The sequence below is a fragment of the Phaethon aethereus genome, assembly GCF_964289735.1.
Source record: "Phaethon aethereus genome assembly, chromosome: 1".
Lineage (NCBI taxonomy): Eukaryota > Metazoa > Chordata > Aves > Phaethontiformes > Phaethontidae > Phaethon > Phaethon aethereus.
The window spans coordinates 107,923,774-107,943,997 of record NC_138575.1 but is presented as its reverse complement, the minus strand read 5'-3'; the positions used below and the strand labels follow the sequence as shown (position 1 = coordinate 107,943,997).

The window sequence follows — 20,224 nt, the reverse complement described above, 5'->3', positions numbered from 1 at the left end:
TCAGATAATTTGAAGAAAAGTAAGTCAGTTTTTCTCCGTTAGTTTACACCGCTTTTCTATGGACAGGCTCTCCTCGTGCTCGTCTAATCCTCTATGCAGGCTGGTTTAAATCAGGTCTCTTTTTTGTCATAATTGAAGTCAGGAAAAGATTAAACTCACTTTCTTCTTTCCAGCAACAAAATATTTAAATGATGACAGCACACTGAAGGAGCAAAACCAGGGACTGTGACTCCTAATTACGGCTCTCATTTTCTACCCTCTTAACTTTGAAGCTCTGCATCTATTCCATGACATAGAGCAGAAATATGCATGAGTTGTGATCTCCCTCTAGAACAGGGAAAACTAATTGACAGCCTGAAGGCTGAATCCAGCCCCGCAAGACAGTTCTGCTTGGCTCCTACAATGGCCTAAAGCAAGACTCCACATCATGTACTGTGCTAAACAATTTGCTTAGCCCACAGGAGAGCAGGAAAGAAAGAAAAGCGAGTGAGGAGAAGTAGGAGGTGGGAGGAACAAAAGAGCATGTGTAAGGGCTGATGGGCTAAAAATGGCAGTGTAACCATTCCAGCACTTTCCTACCTTCCCCAGTTGCTTATAAAGAGAGCAGCTAGTGTGGAGGTGAGCTGGAGCAGGCTGGGTCCCTCACAGGGTCTGCCCTGAACTGGGCTAAACCAGAGAAGGGATCGCTTCCTGCTGCAGTGGCTTGGAGAACCACATCAGGCTCTACAGCCCACATGCCTTTAAGAGGCAGCTTTGCTAGATCTACTAGATAATTAGGGTACACCAGGAGTGAACCAGTGCTCCAAGAACCCCTACGAACAGAGGAGAGGAAGGCAGCACCGTTCCTGCATGGGACCTACAATCCCTCCAAAGGCAGGTCACACTGTTGGAGCAGAGAGCTAGTCTGGATGTTTCTGATCTGGGCACAAATTCCTCCACTTTGCATCCGCTGTGTATTAAAGCAAAAGGAATTAATTTGACTTTATAGGCTTTACCATGGGTGAAATTCAAATAACTGACACTCATCTCCTTCTGCAGGAACAGTCTTGAATCCAGCAGGAACACACTAAATTGAAGTCAGAAAAACAAGTGTCCCTGTTGTACCAGGTTCTCCAGCACCTTCTATAGCACCTATGTATTAGTAGGATTTCTCTTTTGTACCTTTCTCTTTCTGAACAATGGAGGGTTGAATATACAATAATCTTGATATAGTCATCTGATCCATGAGCAGCTGGCAGGAGTTGGGGTGGGGGTGGCAAAGGTGGCCCATAATCATAGGGAATCACCAATCCAAGCTCTAGAGGAATAAATCCATAGAACGAAAATTAAGAGTTACAAGTTAGGGAACTAAATTTATATCCCAGCACCACCCAAAAGGGATAATTTTTGGAACATTTCAAAGGACTTCTAAAGTTATTTGCAATTAGTGCTAAAAATAGCTATGAAACATTTCAAATAGTCTTTAAAGCAGAGTGATGAAGAACACTCTTGTGAGAAACAAATGTAACAGTGAGTTCCCCATCTCTCCATGGCTGACAGATATCTTCGTGACCCTCTGAGACAAAGATTTAATTTCTTCCTGCCTGTTTTTCTGTCTAGAGAACAGCAATAGCAAGACCTCCTGCCTTCCCAAGTATGAGTACATTTGAACATTTATAAAATGCTTTTAAAAACTTGATTTGAAATACCAATGCAAAAAACAGAGGACTGTGGACTTTTCTTTTTCTTCTGAAAGAAAACGTCACAAAGCAATGCTAAGATACCGGAATTGAAGCATGTGCCTCGGTTCTCTTTATTCTATATACACAGACAATATTTAGTAAAATTAGCTGGCCTTTATGATTTATTTTTTTTCATTTTTGGAAAATATTGTGATTATTTTTGGTTTAAAAACCTAATTAATTTTAAAATGCTAACTGAAGTCAGTCATTTGCTATGCCTACCATTGGACCTTTTATTAACATCAAAGGACTGGTACAGTCCATTAATAGTGAAAAAGCTACATATTGAAGAGATTTTGATTATTTTTATTTTACTAGCTAATCCCATGATGACAGTTTTGAATATTTCATTTTCAGCTTCTTCAATAATTTTTAATACATGACTAATACACCTTACTTGACAAGGAAATTTTGCTATCATCTAGATTATCTTGTGAAAAATGCTACTTGATGCCCATTTATGAAAGGACAGTCCTTTTCATTGTGTTTTAATTTATGTTTAAGAAAATGGTACAAAGGTAAGTTTTCATATATTTTAAAGAAAATTTGATCAGTTAATAAACCAAAACCATAGTTATTAGAAAGAGTAGTCCAGCATAAGACACAGTTTAATATCTTAGTAAAGTCACATTATCAGTGGAGCCTTTCCTGTTTTAAAACCTTGCCACAGACTACACCAAAGAACTAATTCCACTAATAAAACTGGAGCCAAACAAATTATCTTCAGATAAAGATGTCTACAAGAGAGACTTGCTAGTGTCTGATGAAAAATTTAAGAGCAGCATGGTATTCAAGGAATCTGCTTAATTATTGCCATCTTACTCTTGTGGCATTTTTAGCCTACATATTCTGTATACTTTAGGGCAAAAAAAAAAAAATTCTTTTTTTTTTGACATCAGAAAAACCTGCAGGTTTTTACTAAATACTCCATCTGTAGTACAATTGTTGAGTAAAGATAAGGCATTGAGCTGAATACCAGACTTCTAACACTAACAGTTTCTGCTAGTAAAGCATTTACTAATAGGAATTTAGGAACAAAAGCAACCAAGAATGCCTTTGCATCTGGAAATGGTTAAAGAAACCAAAATGGCAACTGTGTTTAAAGTAGCACAGTCAGATATCCCTAAGTTGGTTTTTTTTTTTCCATATAAGAAGATGGGTTAGAAAAAGTATTTGACACTTTAGCCCTTTTTTTGTTGTTAACTGGAGTATTTTTAAGTTGTACATTAATTTTAAAAAGTAATTTTTAATGTTTTTCCCCACTTTTGGAACTGAATTATAGCAGGCATATAGGTAAAATATTAAAGTTCAGTCAAGCCAGCTCCAGCATACAGCTCCCCTCCAATCACTTTTGATAGCATAGAAGCACAAAGAAGCCCAGTTTAGAGAGTCCACATGTGTTTAATCTTTGATTAATTGAACAAAAACTAATCGCCTCCAGACTTATTTCTTTTAATCATGGGAAAGATACCTTTTCAGCTGCTTTGCTAGTAGGAGAGAGTCAGCAGATGTCTGTCTGGTCTAAAGGGAATTTCTCTTTCTCTGGAGGAAACAGTTTAAATAGGAGAGGAACAGCCATATGCTGACTATGCACTGCTTAACAGATGACGTAGAGAAGCATCTACTACCTCAGGGAGTGGAACAGGGCAGTTTTCAAATTAAATTTCTTTCAAATTCAAAGCAATCAGCTGAAATCAATTTACATACAGGATGCAAGTCAAGTCAGACAGTTCTCATCAAAATGGCTCACAGACAGAAAGCAGCATGACTTTTAAGAAAGGTTTTAATGTGATGACAGTAAAAAGAAAGAAAAATCCATTTCTTCACAATTTTAAATGCAGATGATACTTTTGTTTTCTGAGGAATGAGGATTCAAAATAACAATAATAAAGTATCTCATCAATATGAAGTATTTGCCAAAAGTTCTAAATTCAAACAGAAAAGGGTATTGTCACAATGCAACTTTATCTCCAAATTTAGCCCAGGAGCAAGACTTTCAGTACTTCAGGAAAACGTGTTTTAAAACATAGAACTGGGGAAAAAAAGCATCAGAACCACCAATGCATGAGGATTACTAGTCAGCATTTTACTTTACTCTTTTGCCTACAGCCCTATGTCCTATATTATCATCTAGGAAATGTAAACACTAATAAAAATAGGAATTATTTCCTTCACTTCATCTAGTTCTACCAATACGTCAGGGGGTGGGGGGAGCATGGAGATCAGAGTTTAAAGCAGAAACTGCGGGTGGAAAAGTATACTAGACATCTGTTAGTTGAAAACCACATATAAAACCTCCCTTGGACCAGAGGAAGCTCATCAACCAGAAAAAAAGAGGAGACGGCCAATGGTTCCAATTCATTTGATAACTTCCACCAAGCAGCTCCCTCTGAACTCAGCTTGAGGCTCCATCTTTCACAGCCCACAGGGCACACAGGCTTGAGATGTATCGAACAGCACATTGCCTAACACTGTGGGAAGGGAAGGAGGGTATGCAGCAGAGACTGAAAACAGACTGTGGTATTAAAACCTCCGCTTCCTTCTTCATGTAATTAGGATGCCTGCCTTTATTGGTATTTATACTTGATGCTAACAGTCTGAATTGTCTTCCACAGGCTTCTGAATACCAACAGCAAAACTAAGGAGAGCTTTGGTATCGATTCACTATGTTGGTTGGGTTCAGGTGAATGACTTCTATATCCATCTCAGGCTCATGCTTGGAAAGAAAGGGCCCTTTAAACCTGAACAAGTTTAATTCAGTTTTTCTTCTGAAATTTTTGAGTCTAAATCTGCAAGGCATAGCTTCCACTTTGTTCTAAGAAACAAGTTCCCCAATTTTGGTTCAAGGTTTCAGATAAACTTTTACCCATCAGAGTCATCACTCCACAGAAAGACTGCCACCATGTTCTTTGATTTATGAATTTGCTGTGCTACACAGCTATTTCTGGCAAGACTACAAAATGCATAATTTGCTTGATCATCCCTCCCAGCATGGTCACCATAACATCCTAAATTACTCATCGTCTTAATAATCAGTACAGTCACAGTATCCTAACTGATCAAGAACTCTATTGACTAAAGGCAACCTAAATTCCTCTGTTCTGCATAGTTTCTGGGGAGACACAAATATGTAAGAACAGCTTACTTGGGGGTCAGACAAAGCACTCGTGTAGCCTATTGTTCTGCCCCGACCTTAGCAGAAGTAGTTAATTGCACTGAATAGGATTCTTTTATTTATGTGCTCTGTTTTCACAGTAGTTGTATGTTAAGCCTCCTATGTAACAGCATCTAGTAAAAAGCTTTCATTTGTTGTATCAGTACCATTGTTACACACTAATAAAAACATTGATCTGTGAACTGCTTTGAGTACACAATTAGCTATAACACTCAAATATGTTGACACACATCCTCAGTAAAAGTCTTCTTAGTCTGCTTCCAAAACATATTGAATCTTAGCATTTCAGATCTAGTATGAAAGATATAGACAGTACAGGCTTCCAGTCATCTCCATGGAACAACCAAAATCCCAAAACACTAATCTTACAACTGTAGACTATAAAACCTTCAGATCTTTGAAAACTACTCTTACATATTCCCAAATACATACAAGTTGTATTTTAGATAACAATTTTTCTTTAAGGACAGACTTGGACATAACTACAACATGAAGTTCTACCATACCAAACTGTGTCAGTTAGGAAACATATTTAAGTTATGGCATTACCAGTCAAGCTTTGGTGTTTTGGTTTTCTGTTCTTTTTTGTGTTTTAAAACTGTACATAATTTTATTCCCCAGTGCATAAATTAACCCTGTAACCCTCTCTACAGCATGAGCATCCAGAAACTCTGATAAGGCACATTCCTTATTTTATTATTTTATTTCGTGGGTACAGCCAAGACTGAACTGTCAAAACTTCACCAAGCAATACTAAAAAAGTAACTCTTCGTTTTGTCTCTCCCACTGCCCCCACAAGGGTAGAAACTTGCCTGAAGAAACTTAAGTCTCTGAACAAAATGATAAATTAGGAAAAAAAAAAAAAAAAAAAAAAGAAAAACCTTCTGGGATATCTTACAGCCAGCTGCATACTTGAAACAAAAACCATCCAGAACTTTTATGAGACATTGACAAATAAAATTGTAACCAACATAAACAGCATATTTGCCATACAAAGGCTTCCGTTATATCCTGATGCAAAGTACTACATACAGCATGCAAGTGCAGCATATTAGCTTTTTCTAGTAGGAACCTCTACTCTGAAATCTATCATCCATCCTCAGCAGCCTACAGCTGGAGGGGGGACTCTCCTCCCAAAAAGAGTTTACTGTGGCATGTTCACTGCTGCTGACAAAGTACAGAAAGAAGTTCCAGAACCTATGGTGTTCATTGCCATGCAACTGAAAAAGGGAGTAACCTGTTGTTTACCTTTTCAAACACCAGTGATCGTACATGAGATATAATTTAAAACCCAAACCATTTATAAAAATGTTGACAATACTGCATAACTTGCAGCTAATATGAACAATAACTCAAGGACACTCTATCTTGCCCAAAATTAATAGAAAGCGAGAAAGAATTTTGCAGCTAGCTGAACAGCTCATTCTACATAACACAGGAAAATGAAAAGCAGGAAAGTCATCACTGATCTTTATATTATATAGCAACTTTTTACATCTGCCAAAGGACTTTCAGAACAAGATGGGATATTTCATTTTACCAACAATAATTAATGATGCTTCTGATGAAACCATCCTCTTCACAGGATGGTTAACTCTGTTTCTTGTAATTGAAAGGAACTTGAAGTGGTTTTAGCCATAAGACACCTACACTGACTGTATGCCATTTAAATCCTTTTAAATAATGTTGAAACTCCAACAACTCATTTTTAGAACAAGAACAGTCATCTAACATGTGCCAAAGATTATGTTACAATGATGACAAAGCCACACATGAAAGAATCATGTAAATACACCTCTTCTCTAAAAACTCATTATGACATGGCAAGGGGTGAAGGGAAAGAAAAGCTAATAGTCTGTTCAGTGGGAGACATCAGATTTCATATCTCAGTTTCATCAAATAAAACCATCTTAAAGTAATTCAGCCACCTTCTCTGAAACTTGACATGGCCATGTGTGGATTGCTTACATGAAGATTAAGTTCTGTTCATAAAGAACATGAACAGAGAGATTCAACATGTTGCCTTCACATGTTGGGACAGTCCAATTTGAAGCCAATCTAAAATTATGTCTTATTTCCACCTAGTAGAAGAGATCACCCTAGCAATTTCTGATCTCATTTGGAATCTCCTAAAATATTTTCTTCTGTCTGCACCATCCTACGAGTTCAGACTGACATTCTTTAAATGTGTCACTACTTCATTTTTAAATCATGTATTAGGACATTCATGGAGACCTATCAGGACAGACATGGAAGGCTCATGGAAGATCAATTTTTCTAACCCTGAACTAGGATATAATGGTAATAATAATATGATTAAACCTGAGTACTCTAGGAGACATAATATTTAAGCGGTTCCATTTGCTGGCCTGCTGGATTTCTGCACGCGGTCACTGCCCTATCTCCTTTTCTGTTTGGTTGATTCACGTTATAATTTAAAGAAGGTGTACAGAGTAGAAATATTTATATAAAGTATGAACATAAAACCTCTCTATTTTGTTATAGAGGTTTAATGGGACAACAAAATTCCCTATCTTTCACCCTACTTTCGCCTTTTTTATAGGTGAAAGTAAACATAATTGGGTAAGCCTTCTTTAAAATATAGGTGGTTTGTAAAGCATCTGCTATTCTCATTAGGTCTAACTCAATACATGACAACATCATTTTCATCTAATGAAAAAAAATAGAAAGAAAAAGGTACAAGGTTCACTTCTCAAACTCTCAGGGATGCAATACCATTATGCCAAAGAGAGCGAGCGAGCGCATGCAAACACACACACACTAGCATCTAGAAATATGACAATAGGTTTCAGGGAAGTTATTTTTTAGTTTCTCCACATTTTCTCGTTCACTCTCAACTCTCATTAGGACAACCGCTTTTCCTAGCAGTGATATTTAGTGAGATTTCCGCGTAGTACTAATAAATTACTTCAGTTCCACAGTTACCAGGGAGTTGTTTAGTAAAGCAAACACTATCTAAAGAGTAAAAATAAGGCTCTATGCATCTTCAAAAATTAGATAGGGGGCCTTAAAGGACTACATTAACATTCAGACTCTCAATGTTCTTCAACTGACTGTTATGGCAGAGGAAAGCAATATACACATGCTTGCAAAAGTAGCTAAAAAAAACTATTCTCGCTTTCTTCAAGCAGGGATAACTACATTATAAAAAGCAGCACACTGTCACACAACTTTGCATTGCAAAGAAATGTCTCCTAAATGACGTTACATCTTTACTAAAATATGCTGCAGAGGCAGTTTATAGTGATCCTGGTTTACTATACAGCTGCAACAAGCATTGAAAGAGTCAGGTTCAAGATAAACCTACCACTGATAAATGACAGGTTTTAAGAAGCATTAGCAACAGCACTACTATTAAAACCTTCTATGCCTCAAGCAACTTCTGTTAATGCCATTGCCTGTGGAAAGCAATGGCATAGCTTCACCCAGTTTTTTTTTTTGGTATGTGTGTAGGTGCTTAACGAGATTCTTGTAAAATTGAGATTTATCTTTGTTCTATATGCACATAAGCATTCGCATTAAGTCACTTGTTTATGAGCAAGACTTTAACAGCTCAGGTAACAAAATCTCCAAAATTGTTCATTAATTTCAGCGTGGCTGAAAACATTGATGCTGTACAATGGCAGTCAGGAGGGCTAGCGTAGCCTAACAGCACAGACTGAACATATGATGAAAATCCACAAAGAAATACGACTTTGCATTGTGAGTAGGATATTACTTTTTTACAACCACTGAACAGACAGAGCTGTTAACTCGTCTTTTCTATCAATCCTGTCCTATGTAAGGTTGTTTGTTTGTTTGTTTTTAAAGTCAGAGCATAGCAAGTCTATAACTGGGATGTTCCTGGGGTCTGATGTTGAAGGTATTTGGCATATTATCCATTGTAAATTGAAAACAAATGTGAGCAAACTTATATAAAACAGGTTACTTAGTGTAAAATATCCTTTTATTGCGGTTAGAGGTAACATATACGTGTATGAACTTCAAAAATACTTTTGCAAAAGAATTTCTCTTGAGAAGCAAATCCATATGTCAATGGAAAACAGAAACGTTGTGATAAACGTCACCCTAGAACTTTCATGGCAAAAATTAAGTAAGTTTCTCTCAGAGAAACATGATTTGAAATAAAGATTCATTAAGTCACTGACCAGCAGACATAACTTCATTTGCATTTGATTTTTCTTAGCATCCTCAAAAACTTTAGAGTGGAGAAATAGGAATATATCCCTGCAGCTATTGTTACCACTCTTGACATGGGTAGGTTTCTACACAATGCTATATAACAGACACCCATGAGACTCAGAGATAAAATTTTCCTCGAAAAGGTGTAACTGAAAAAAATTAAACACTGACTGAAACTATCACACACCAATACATGAATTTGGTCTTGATCAGGTACATCCATTCACCAGACAATCCTGAGAGATTCAAATGTATGAAGCAGGTACAGCCACCTTCCAGTCTGCTAACAGGTAACTTGCCCCTTTTCCAAAACTACTTCTACTTATCTACTGTGAAAAATTACTTTTGTTTCCCAACTGTTTATGTGATAGCCAAAATATTCTCCAGCACTTACTCTGAGGATCAAGCATGGTTTCACTTTGTGCTCCCACCTGTAAAAGCTGACATTTATAGAGAGAATTACCCAGTTTCATTTTGACAGGGACATGCCCTTTTTCACGTTCTTTAGGACATTTCACCGCTGGAGAACGTGTCACTGGTAGGCAGTAATCTGAAACCAGTTACATTCCTCAAAAACAAAACACAGAGTTAATTTAAGTAAGTCTCCACTGATCAAAAGGCAGAGTTCAGGAAGTCAAGAAGAGGAAGGCAAATGGACTTGTAGAAACCTAAATCTGAAGGATGACTACAGACTGTTATCTGATGATCCCATGACACACCCTTTCTGGGCTACCCTACTGAAACTTCATTCCACTGCAAATTAAGTTTGAACACATACAGCAAGTCTCCACTTAAGAAATTTTGTGGAAATAACATTTCAAATAAAGATGAAACCAGTCAACTATAAAAAAAAAAAAAACAACCCAATTAAACAGGAGTTACATCTTTTATTTAACTGACTTGTAATTCGGCTTTTTGCTGAGTTCCTATTTATGCAAATTTATATCCTTCCCATTTATGAAGATCTTGCAGATCTAAATTACATGGAAAATGTCATATTTTGCACAGAGCTGTGTAGCTTACAGTAGCTTTTACTAGTCTCTAAAGTGTCTGAGAGATTTTAATTCTTGAAATATCAAGTGGCTAGCTATTTGTTTAGGGAAAGTTACGGACCCTGCAGCATAATCAAACAGAATATAGTCAGTGGGGGTTCAAGGACTTGTTTCATAGATTTAAGACACCACTCTTCACAAGCCAGAAGGATCATTTTGATTTTAAGCCTTTTTTGGGGGTAGGGATAGGGCACAGTTTCAAGGAAATAACCACAGAAACTGCAGGAAATACAGCTGCAAAAATATTTTTATATATAAAATAACATTATGGAGAAGATATATGCTATGAGTAGGCACATGGGATCTTCAAACATTTTGGAAGGGCCACAAGAGGCAGAGAATGAATGAGAGACTTACTTAATTCAATTTTATGATAATAAGTGGTATTTAGATCATGTTCAATGGTATTCATTGAGGACTACACTATCACGACCAGGATACTTATCAGTGAAAGAAAATGCAGCATCCTTTGAATTAAATGGTGTGCACACCTCAGTCAAGTCATCAAAGAAAGGTTGATTAATAGAAAGGGACAAAGCAGAGGGAAAACTCTCTGCAATTTAATGATTTATGATTTTAAAAGCTACTTTTAAAGTTCTCAAAATACACACATTTTTAAGATAAAAAAAGCTTTTGACATATTGCACCTGTGAAATTTTTGTAGATTTTAAATCCCTCTACATTTCCTTCTTTGCAACTGCAGAATCTATGCACAGTGTACTCAAGGAACATGTCCACTTTGTTACGTGGTCAACATAGAATTTGTTGCCTATCTCAAAGAGGAGCACTGGAACTGCTTAAAAAAAATAATCTGCATGAAGGAATAACAGACAGACATGAAAATTTATTTTTACTATTAACCTGAATCTGAAGTCAAATCTACAGAGCCATTGAACAGTGAAGGAACGTCATCTAACTGAAGTTGTTACTATAAGAGGTGATGAAAGAAAATGCTGTGATAAATTCCCTATCACATTATGAAACAAACTGGTGCAGATCTGAGCTGCTTCTTCCCACGAGAACTGTTACAGTGCAACATGTTCTACATTTCACAAAAGTTTTTTGGTTAAACTTGCAGCATCAAAGCATATAATGAAATGAGTACTTTGAATGATCTTCTGTACTTTGTAAATGGAAACCAAATAAAGGCAATTTTACTCTGTAAACATACAAAAATTAAACATAAGGATTTCTTAAACAGCAATTGTGTATGACTACACGTATACAAATGTAAATGCTGTGGCACTCAAAACAGGTGTACTAAAAAGCTAATCAAAACAGTTTGCTCCTTGGCAGAGATGCACTGTGAATGTAGCTACAGTTTATAAAGACGATAGCATTACAGCTATAATGCACAGATTTTGAATTTAATGCAAATTTGATCCATCAACCTTCAACTCTCCTTGTCCCTCACCTCTTCTGTGCTATTTAAAGTCTTTTGGTGCTTTTGCACTGTCACATCACTACCTCTTCTATTAAAATCATAACACTCTTAAAATTTTTTGTCTATAATCTGCTGGTATACAATTAAAACTGTATACTTTATACCTACAGATCTTATTTCCAAACACAGATTGTGATCTCCCCTCCCACTTACCACGGGCTATTGTCAGAAAATAAACACCAACAATGGTGTATAAGAGTAATTTTGAGCTGTATTAACAATTTAATGTTATACTATTTTTAGACAGTGTACATTTGAACCCCTTCAAGAAGATACTCATCTTTTATTTTTTGAGTGTTGGCTGAGGCTCTTAAAAAAAAAATTGTGGCAGTATCAATATTTTGCATTCAGACCCTGTGAATTAGACTCTATTGTAATCACATGAAGATGACTTGAGGCAGTGGTGACAAACACATTTTTGCAACTACATACTATTGAATTGTTGCATGCCATAGTGTATCAACCATTGAAGTCTACCTCATGTTTCTGGGTTCTGATGAAAAATTGTGGAAGACACAGAAACACTACATGCATTTCAAACTTTACTTCAAGGTACATCACAAACCAAAAGAATGTGAGCTATTGAAGAATAAGCACAACTGTCCATGCTGCTTTGCTGCATGGACAGAACATTAAAGCCTGTTTTAAGAATCAACAAGCAATGCTATAAAGTAAACAGCAGTAAATAGATAAAAATCAAGAAGCTCTTAAACATTAACACTGACTCAAAATTACACCTACAAGATACTGAATATTAACATTTGTGAGTAACCAATCAACAGATAATTTGAACAGATTATATGTTTACTGGATAAGCATACTTCCAGCTAGCCAGACACTAATTACTTTTATTACTAGAAGTGGTAACAAGGAAACAGCATGGTCATAGATCTTAATCATGTGTATTTACTGTATTATATGTGAAGCTTGAGAACCTTCTGGTATAAGAATGACAAAAGTCCTTGGGATTCTCTCTGAATGTGAGTGAGACTAGACTACAGAGGAAGCCTATAAAGGTGACTTAAAATAGATACCTAACTTTTTAATTGCAAGGTTTCCTCTCATGCTTCAGTACCTCAAAATTGATTTTTTTTTTTTGACCTACACTTGTCCCTCCATATGAATGCTTAAAACCCTTTCATGTACACTCTCTTCCTTTAAAGTAAGTAGAGTTTAAAGGGTATACAGGAAGAGATAAGCATTACAAAGTGATGTGAACATACTTGACTGTTCCTCCCGTTGGCCAACTACTTAAAACAAGAGACATAATTTGTGGGCCACTTCTTTTAGAGAAAAAAAAAATTGTGTTTCTAAATCTGCCATTATTTTTTCTAGTGTTTATCTGTGTAATAATTCCAAACAAGCTCTATTAGATCAAATCCTAGATATCCTGCCTCCTATTACACATTGCATTTTGCATGGTTATCTGGACAGGAAAACACATCTATGAATTGAAATTAAGTATACAAAAATCTAACAAACATTAAGCAATCATAATTGCATGGAAGCATAAAAGTAGTGAGAATGCATCTATTTCTCCATTGATACGAGACAAATTTCTACAGTGCTATGACACCTCTTCTGACGAATTTTTATTTTCCTATCTCTGTATCAATAACAATTAACTGTATAATTCTTTCATTGCTTTTAAGTCAATGCCTCAGAGGCAGCTCACACTTTTTTTTTTTATCTTCAAATAACATCAAAGCAAGCGGCTGTTACCAAAGTGGGGGGGGGAGGGGGGGAAATGTACTTACTTGCCACCTCCAGCGACGCATTATGACTTACAGCTTCCCCAAGGTAATTCCTTGCCACACAGACATAGACCCCTTCATCCGGCCTACTCTTGCGCCCATGGACTATGCGTAAGAAAAATAAAGATCCGCTGGGCAGCAGCATGCGGTGAGAGCGCGGATCATCCTTGTCCGTTTCCACTCTTTCCCCACCCTTGTACCACTCGATGGTGGGGGTCGGCCTTCCTTCTGCTTTACAGTTTAAAGTTGCCGGTTCTCCTTTGGAAACAATTAGATCAGAAGGGTGTTCGACAATTCGAGGTGGGAAATCTTCTTGCCGAAGACGGGAACCTGCAAGATAAAAATGCAAAGTTGTCTTAGGAGATTGTTGCCAGGTACAGCCACTGTGTTTTGCAATACAGCTACTTAACCATTAGCCCGTAGCAAGGGATTTAATAAGAACAGCTATTAATATCTTTTTTGCAAGTGGGAAAAAACCTTGAAGCACTTCATTGTGTGCAAGGTTCTCCCAAATTAATATATTCAAAAGGTGACCTATATTAGTGAACTAAACCGTCATGTTGCTAAATCATATCCATTTTTATATTGATCTATTCATGTATATAAATTTATACATACATGCATATGTATATGTAGAATTAATGAAAACCTAATCCCACAGATACTCAACAGACATCAGATCATCTCCACCAGCAAAACTGGTACTGCTCTAATTCATAACACAAAGTCATAGTCAACCTTATTCGACCTTATGGAAAGCCCATTAATGCTTGCAATGTCTGCAGAGTAAGTCTAACATCTCCAGCACCCACAAAGCTGCTTTATTTCACTTGTGCTATCAGCTCATTTTAGTCACTTGTTAAGCAGTACCATAGAGGTACAAATGGATGGAGTGCCCACGTGCTTCTTATACCTCTTGTGTCAGGGAAAATTACAGCAGCTTTTTATATTATGAAAATGTTACTGCCTCCAATCTAGAACCCTGATACAACACGAGACAACAGTACAGGGGATAAAAGAAAAGTTACAAGCAAACAAGATGCTCTTCTTGAAAAAGCATTCAATTTCAAACTAATTCAAACTGCAACCTGATAACTGTCATGCAAAAAATATAATAGTCTGGATAGATATCTACTACAGAAGAATATGACAACCAACTGGGTGCCCAAGAATTCCAAGCTAGGAATAAGCAGCTACCAAAACTTTGAGGGTTTTAATAATTTAAAATTGAGTCAACCATTTATTTCCCTTATTCCTCTCTTACTTGATATAGAACTTTGCCATAGATAAAATTAGTCTCTTGGGTCACTAACTCCTGATTATTAAAATTTTAGATGCCAAGATTCTTTATTAACACTAACAACATGTTTTTTTAATAGCTGTGAAGCACCAGAAGGAAATTTAAGATCTATTCTCTGCAGGTTAATAGACCATAAATTGGTATGGAAAAAGGGAGAGAGACAAGGAAAGGAGAGTCCCAGAGAACGCTCCGTTTTCAATATATAGTACATGCGTGTGTGTGCATATATTTTTTTTTATATAGAGATAAATAAAAATACTCTAAAACGTATAACTTTACTTGAAAGTTTGTTTCGTATTTCCTTTAACTCAAGATAATAAATGCAAATTAAACGTTACAGTAAGCAGCTAGCACTAACCACACTATCAGACCTCTGGTAGTATGGCTTGACTAGATTGAAATATGCTTGCATTCTGTATGCAGTCAAAGAAGATAGTTTTATACGAACATTACTGATAATTAAATACAAAATAACAGCAATAAACCTACTCCTCAGTCCTCTGAGAAAAGATAATACAAGTAGTATTGTATTTAGGACTATATTCCTTAATTCTAAGAAGCATTTTCTCATTTATCTAATTTCCCAATTTCTTTTTGGATATTCACAATATTGCAAGATTATGTGGTTCCTAAAGCAAACAAGTAATTAAGTTTTACATTTACTTTTACCTACAACAACTGCCTGAGACATGAAAACTAAAGCATGGGCAGATAGAACAGAAGCCAGGCAACTCATTAATCCTTTTGCTGGCTACACATCACTGTGCAGCCCAGCCCTGCACATCACTTTACAGCAAGATTTTGAGCTGCACCTCCTAGAGGTAGGGCACAGGCCAAATCCAGTCAGAGAAGAGCTAAAAGTACAAAGAAAGAAAATTGTGCCACCCAGCACTGGTCTTTTCCAGTAGCTAAAAAAGCCTCTAATATACTTCTGTTAGCCCTGAGAGCACATCTCAGTCATTGCAAACTGCATTTGTGTCTACTCATCCTGAACTTTTACACAGCTTTTGTAAAAAGCCCCTCATGCAATAATACTGTCCTCACAATTGGGGTGACCGATTTTAGAACTCTCTTTCCAAGGCAAAAATGCCTAGACAGGGATTAAAACCTTATTTTGTTTATACTTTTACTCATTAATTATGTACCTCACAAGGAAAGGCACAGAAAGGATTAGAGTGCTAAAATCAATTGTTATAAGTCAGTCTGGAAACATAAAAAAACAAGTTCAATGTAAAATGTTTAAAGATAGGTAAGAACTGTTTTAAAAAACAAAGTTTGCACATATGCTAGTATGTATCACATTTGTATTTTTACTGATCATGCTAACTAACTGGCACACGCCTCCTACTGTTTGTCAGCCTGGCCCAGACCACAAATAAATGAAATACCATTTTCACATATATTGTATGCACGAGTTCCACTGACATTCAAGTGACTGCCCACTAACTCTAAGTAGTGTACAGAATGGAAGTTTAAAAGACTGACTTCTAAACTTTCTTGAAAACTGAGACTCAAAACTCTTAGGGGGGATAAAAGTCCTCAGGAAACTCCAGGAATGCTCATGTACTTTTTAAATGTCTTTGCTGGGTAACAGTAGAGGAGTTAAAATGACAGAAATGTTCTTTTTTTTTTAATCTTAGCATCTTATAAAGTAATGTCTTGCTAGAAAAATTCATTAAATTGCTTGAAGAAGAAAGGGACAAAAAGCTGCATGAGTGGTTGACTGGCACATAGTGAGCATTAACCACAGATTTAGTGACAACTGCCTGAGGGGTATAATGGCCTTGACAACCATGTTATAATCTTTCTACATATCTACACTTTTTTTTTTTTTTTTAAATCTTCCTTTCCTTTTAGCCTAGTTATTTAAGCTGCATTTACATTTTATTGAGAAGCAGCAGCTTCAATTATCAACATAAATCTTACAGTGGGCACCAATCCTGTAATTTTCCTGTCAAAAATTCTTCTCAAGGGGATATTTGGTGAAAAAAAAAAAAAAAATAGAAGCAGAACACCTATTGCATGCTGGATCTGCCTTTAAATACAAAACAGAGCTGCTTTTTCTTCCCCCCAAAGATGACAGCACTGGGTTATAGGAACTAACCAACTCGTGTTCTCTGCTTTTATTTAAGTCTTTCATAAAAAGTCAACAGGATGCCACCAATTAAAGTATGCCATGCTAATTATTCCATGCTGCTACTTAAAAGAACAATTATATGAAATCATGTTTCCAGTTTCTTGGACTGTGCCACAACTATTTTTACAAGAATTCAAACCTGAAATAAACAGATGTGAACCTTCACAAGAAATCTAGCATTATTTGAATGCTAAACTCGGAGGCAAGATTTGCCTTTATTCTCATCTTAAAACTTCCTTTTGATAGCATATATAAACATAAAGTGTTGAAAAATAGCAGGAAATGTGTTTTAATGGGAAAGCTGCTGATATGGAGGGTACAAATGCTGTGCTGTTTTTCTCTAGGGGAGAAACAAAAAAAATATGTGCTACTGGAACAAAATGCCTCAGATTTGAAACATGCAGCCTAAGACAGTTAAAAATCAAGACCATACCTACAGCTGATCTAAGCTTAAGCTCAGATTAATGTGGAAAACCTGATTTCCCAAGATCAATAGATCTAAGTAGTAATTTATCCTATGGCTTATAAAAATGCTGCATGACGGACTGTCTTCAGCCAAGTGCCAAATAGCCAGTATACTCTTGGGCCCATTTCTTTTCCATTTCACAAGTACAGCATTTAACACTGACTTTCAGAGGACAAGATCTCAGCTCTTTTCTTTTACTGAAACGCTCTACATCGTAACATAAGATCTGAGTGACCGGTCTAATTGCTATCAAAGTTTTTAACAAAATACTAACAAACAAAACCACAGGTTTAGAAACAGCGTTAGGTGATTCTTGCAAATAATTATACTTCATCAGAATGCAAGAGCTTTCCAAATCCCCCAGTATTCCACTACACATAACTAAACTTCTTTCAGAAATTTTTCAGGAAGTGTGGGGAATATTTTTGTGGTTTTGTTTATGTTGACTGGAAAGATACTCCATAACTCTCTTGCTCTAGTGGTTAGAAATCTTTCTGTAATCCTCAGGTTAAACATATCCCTGAGTAGTAAATATCTCATTCCTCCTGTGCTTGAGCTGCCTTTTAATTCAGATCTCTCCACGAACTTCTTGGAATTTTATCCCTTTGACATGCAGATTGCAGCCTTTTCCTTTTTTACTGTTCTCTCTTTTGTGTTCTTGTGGCTGTTAGAATCAACAAACTAATCTCATTTGGTTTTCCCCTCATAAGATTTGCTCACCGTCTCCTCATCTTAAATTCTCCTTTGAGTTCATCCTTTTTGAACATGGAAGACGCAAACCATACACAGTAAAGAGGCAAGCAGGCTTTGAATACTATTTCAAGCACACACTGCAAAGCAGTATCACAGGGAAAAAATAACTGAAGGAAAAATTGAATTATTTTTCCAAAAGCGGTTTTTCTGCCCAGACATGCAGCTCAACCTAACCTATTAGGTTTACCTGTTCTCACAGATAACAAGTAATTTTCAAGGAAAAACAGTAGGACAAGAAAGATCCACAGAGATATGGTCCCATTAATTTTCTTTCTCTGAACTTTTCCAAGTTTTTTTAAATACTCTTTGTATACTACCCTTGTTCAGCCTAAAGAAAACACCTGATTTCCTGAGCTTTGTAGCCTGCAAAAGTAGTGCATATTAAAAAACAGCTATTTTGAAGTTTCCTTTAACAGGTGTTGCAGTCTTCCCTCCATAACCGAAGACATGAAGTAATTAACGAAGCCAGTAATGCTGTGCCTATGCCTGTGGATTTTCCCAAAGTAGTTAACTGTATAATAACAGAAATTTCCCTTCTGAATTCTACTTTGGCATAAAGCACATGAACCAAAACTTTATTTAACAGACACTTCCAAACACTGATTTTAGAGTATCATTGGTCATTGTATCACTTTGGACTCAGAAAGTAGTTCTTCGCACAAAGAGTTTTATTTACAACAGTTGTAACAATGGAGCATTGAACATACAGTCCAGAAAAAAAATTAAGTTACACCCAAATCCTGCCTTTAGTTTGCACAGTCATACCTGTGAACATTTCCGTAACTACTTTAAAAGGATGCCACCTTTCCAAATAAAAATATCAACTGAGGTGTTACAGTCCTGCAAGCAAGACTGTATTTGTACACTAAGGAGAAAAATGAATAGTTGGAACGTAACAGAACGTCAGTTGATTAATGCCCACCCAGGACTACAGGTTTATTGAAATGCATTTTAAGATGTGTTTAACGGTTCCAAATACTGATCTGGGAATAGGTCCAGTTCTTTCAAATAACTTAGATACCATAAAATGTGACAAGCAAGACTCTCACTTTGGATCAGTAGAACCTGGAATTCCCCTATGAGTGCCCAATGAAAAGTAACATCCCCCCTTTTTTTTTTTTCTAAGCACACAATGGAAAACAGGTGAGCAAGATGTAACTAAAAGAAGAGCGCTGAACACCAACTGATCATTCCTACCATGGAAACACCGCAAAGTTCCCTGAAACACAAGTTGTCCTTTTTTCAGTTTACACCATTACATCAAGGAATCCTTTTGTTTCCCCCTTTTAATTGCTATTGGAGTTCCTGTTCCTAATGAGAGATGAAGTTATTAACAACTGTTCTTCTTCATTATTTTTGTTACTACAGGATATTTTTGGGCAAAGCAAGTTGTAGTTTAAATACAAAGTCTGATTATAAAATATAAAAAGGAATTTTGTGGGCCACAGCTTTTAAACTTAAGTTGTGGCACCCACAAAATGTTTTTCCCAGTTAGAAAGATAACCTTAATGTATTTTACGTTGCTAAGACGCCATGAATTACAATTACATTTCTGTCATGGCTACCACACGATCAGGAGATGTCAGAAACCACTATTACTGTAAACTTATGGCTGGAAAAAAAACCCTAGAATAACCACAATGAGCCTGGAGTTTAAGCCACGTCTGTCTGTCTGTCTGAAACAAGATTAAATGGGAGCTGTAATAAAAATGCCTCAAATACAGATTTATTTTGTGCCTGGCTCTTATACTGAGAGATGTAATCCAAATATTGGAAGCTATAGACATTCAATTTACACAATACTCATGTACTCATCAACTGAACAAGAGTTAGCAATAAGCTGAATAAACAAAGGAGAAAAATAAAATCTATTTATACATTATGTTGGTTTAAATAGTCTGTTTCTGTTCCTTTTTCTACAGGAATTCTGGACAAACATGATTAGGTCAGAAAAAGCAATAAATTTTTAGGCAAAAAGACTTCTGGAAAGATGTATGGCATCTTACAGTTATTTAGATACTCTGCCCAGTGGGAATAAAAAAAGAAAAAATATATTGGCAAGTACTGTATTGCACAGATACTAACACTTAGTCTTTGTTTTAATACCTAAAGACATATTTCCCAGGAGATGCTAAGAGAGACTAGCTCTCTGAAATGATCACTTTTAACAAAGAAGCTGAAAGTGGCAACAGTAAGAGTCATGCTTTAGTTTCTTAATC

General features: G+C 36.3%; 1 protein-coding gene across 1 annotated transcript in view; it reads right to left on the bottom strand.

Annotated features, from left to right (window-relative positions):
- Positions 1-20,224, bottom strand: part of ROBO1 (roundabout guidance receptor 1) — a gene marked incomplete at both ends in the record, with an annotated part of 532,959 nt that overhangs the window by 255,320 nt on the left and 257,415 nt on the right. The window contains one exon of the mRNA XM_082008056.1: positions 13,353-13,679. Coding sequence (XP_081864182.1) covers positions 13,353-13,679 — 327 coding nt within the window. The remainder of the gene's footprint in view (positions 1-13,352; positions 13,680-20,224) is intronic.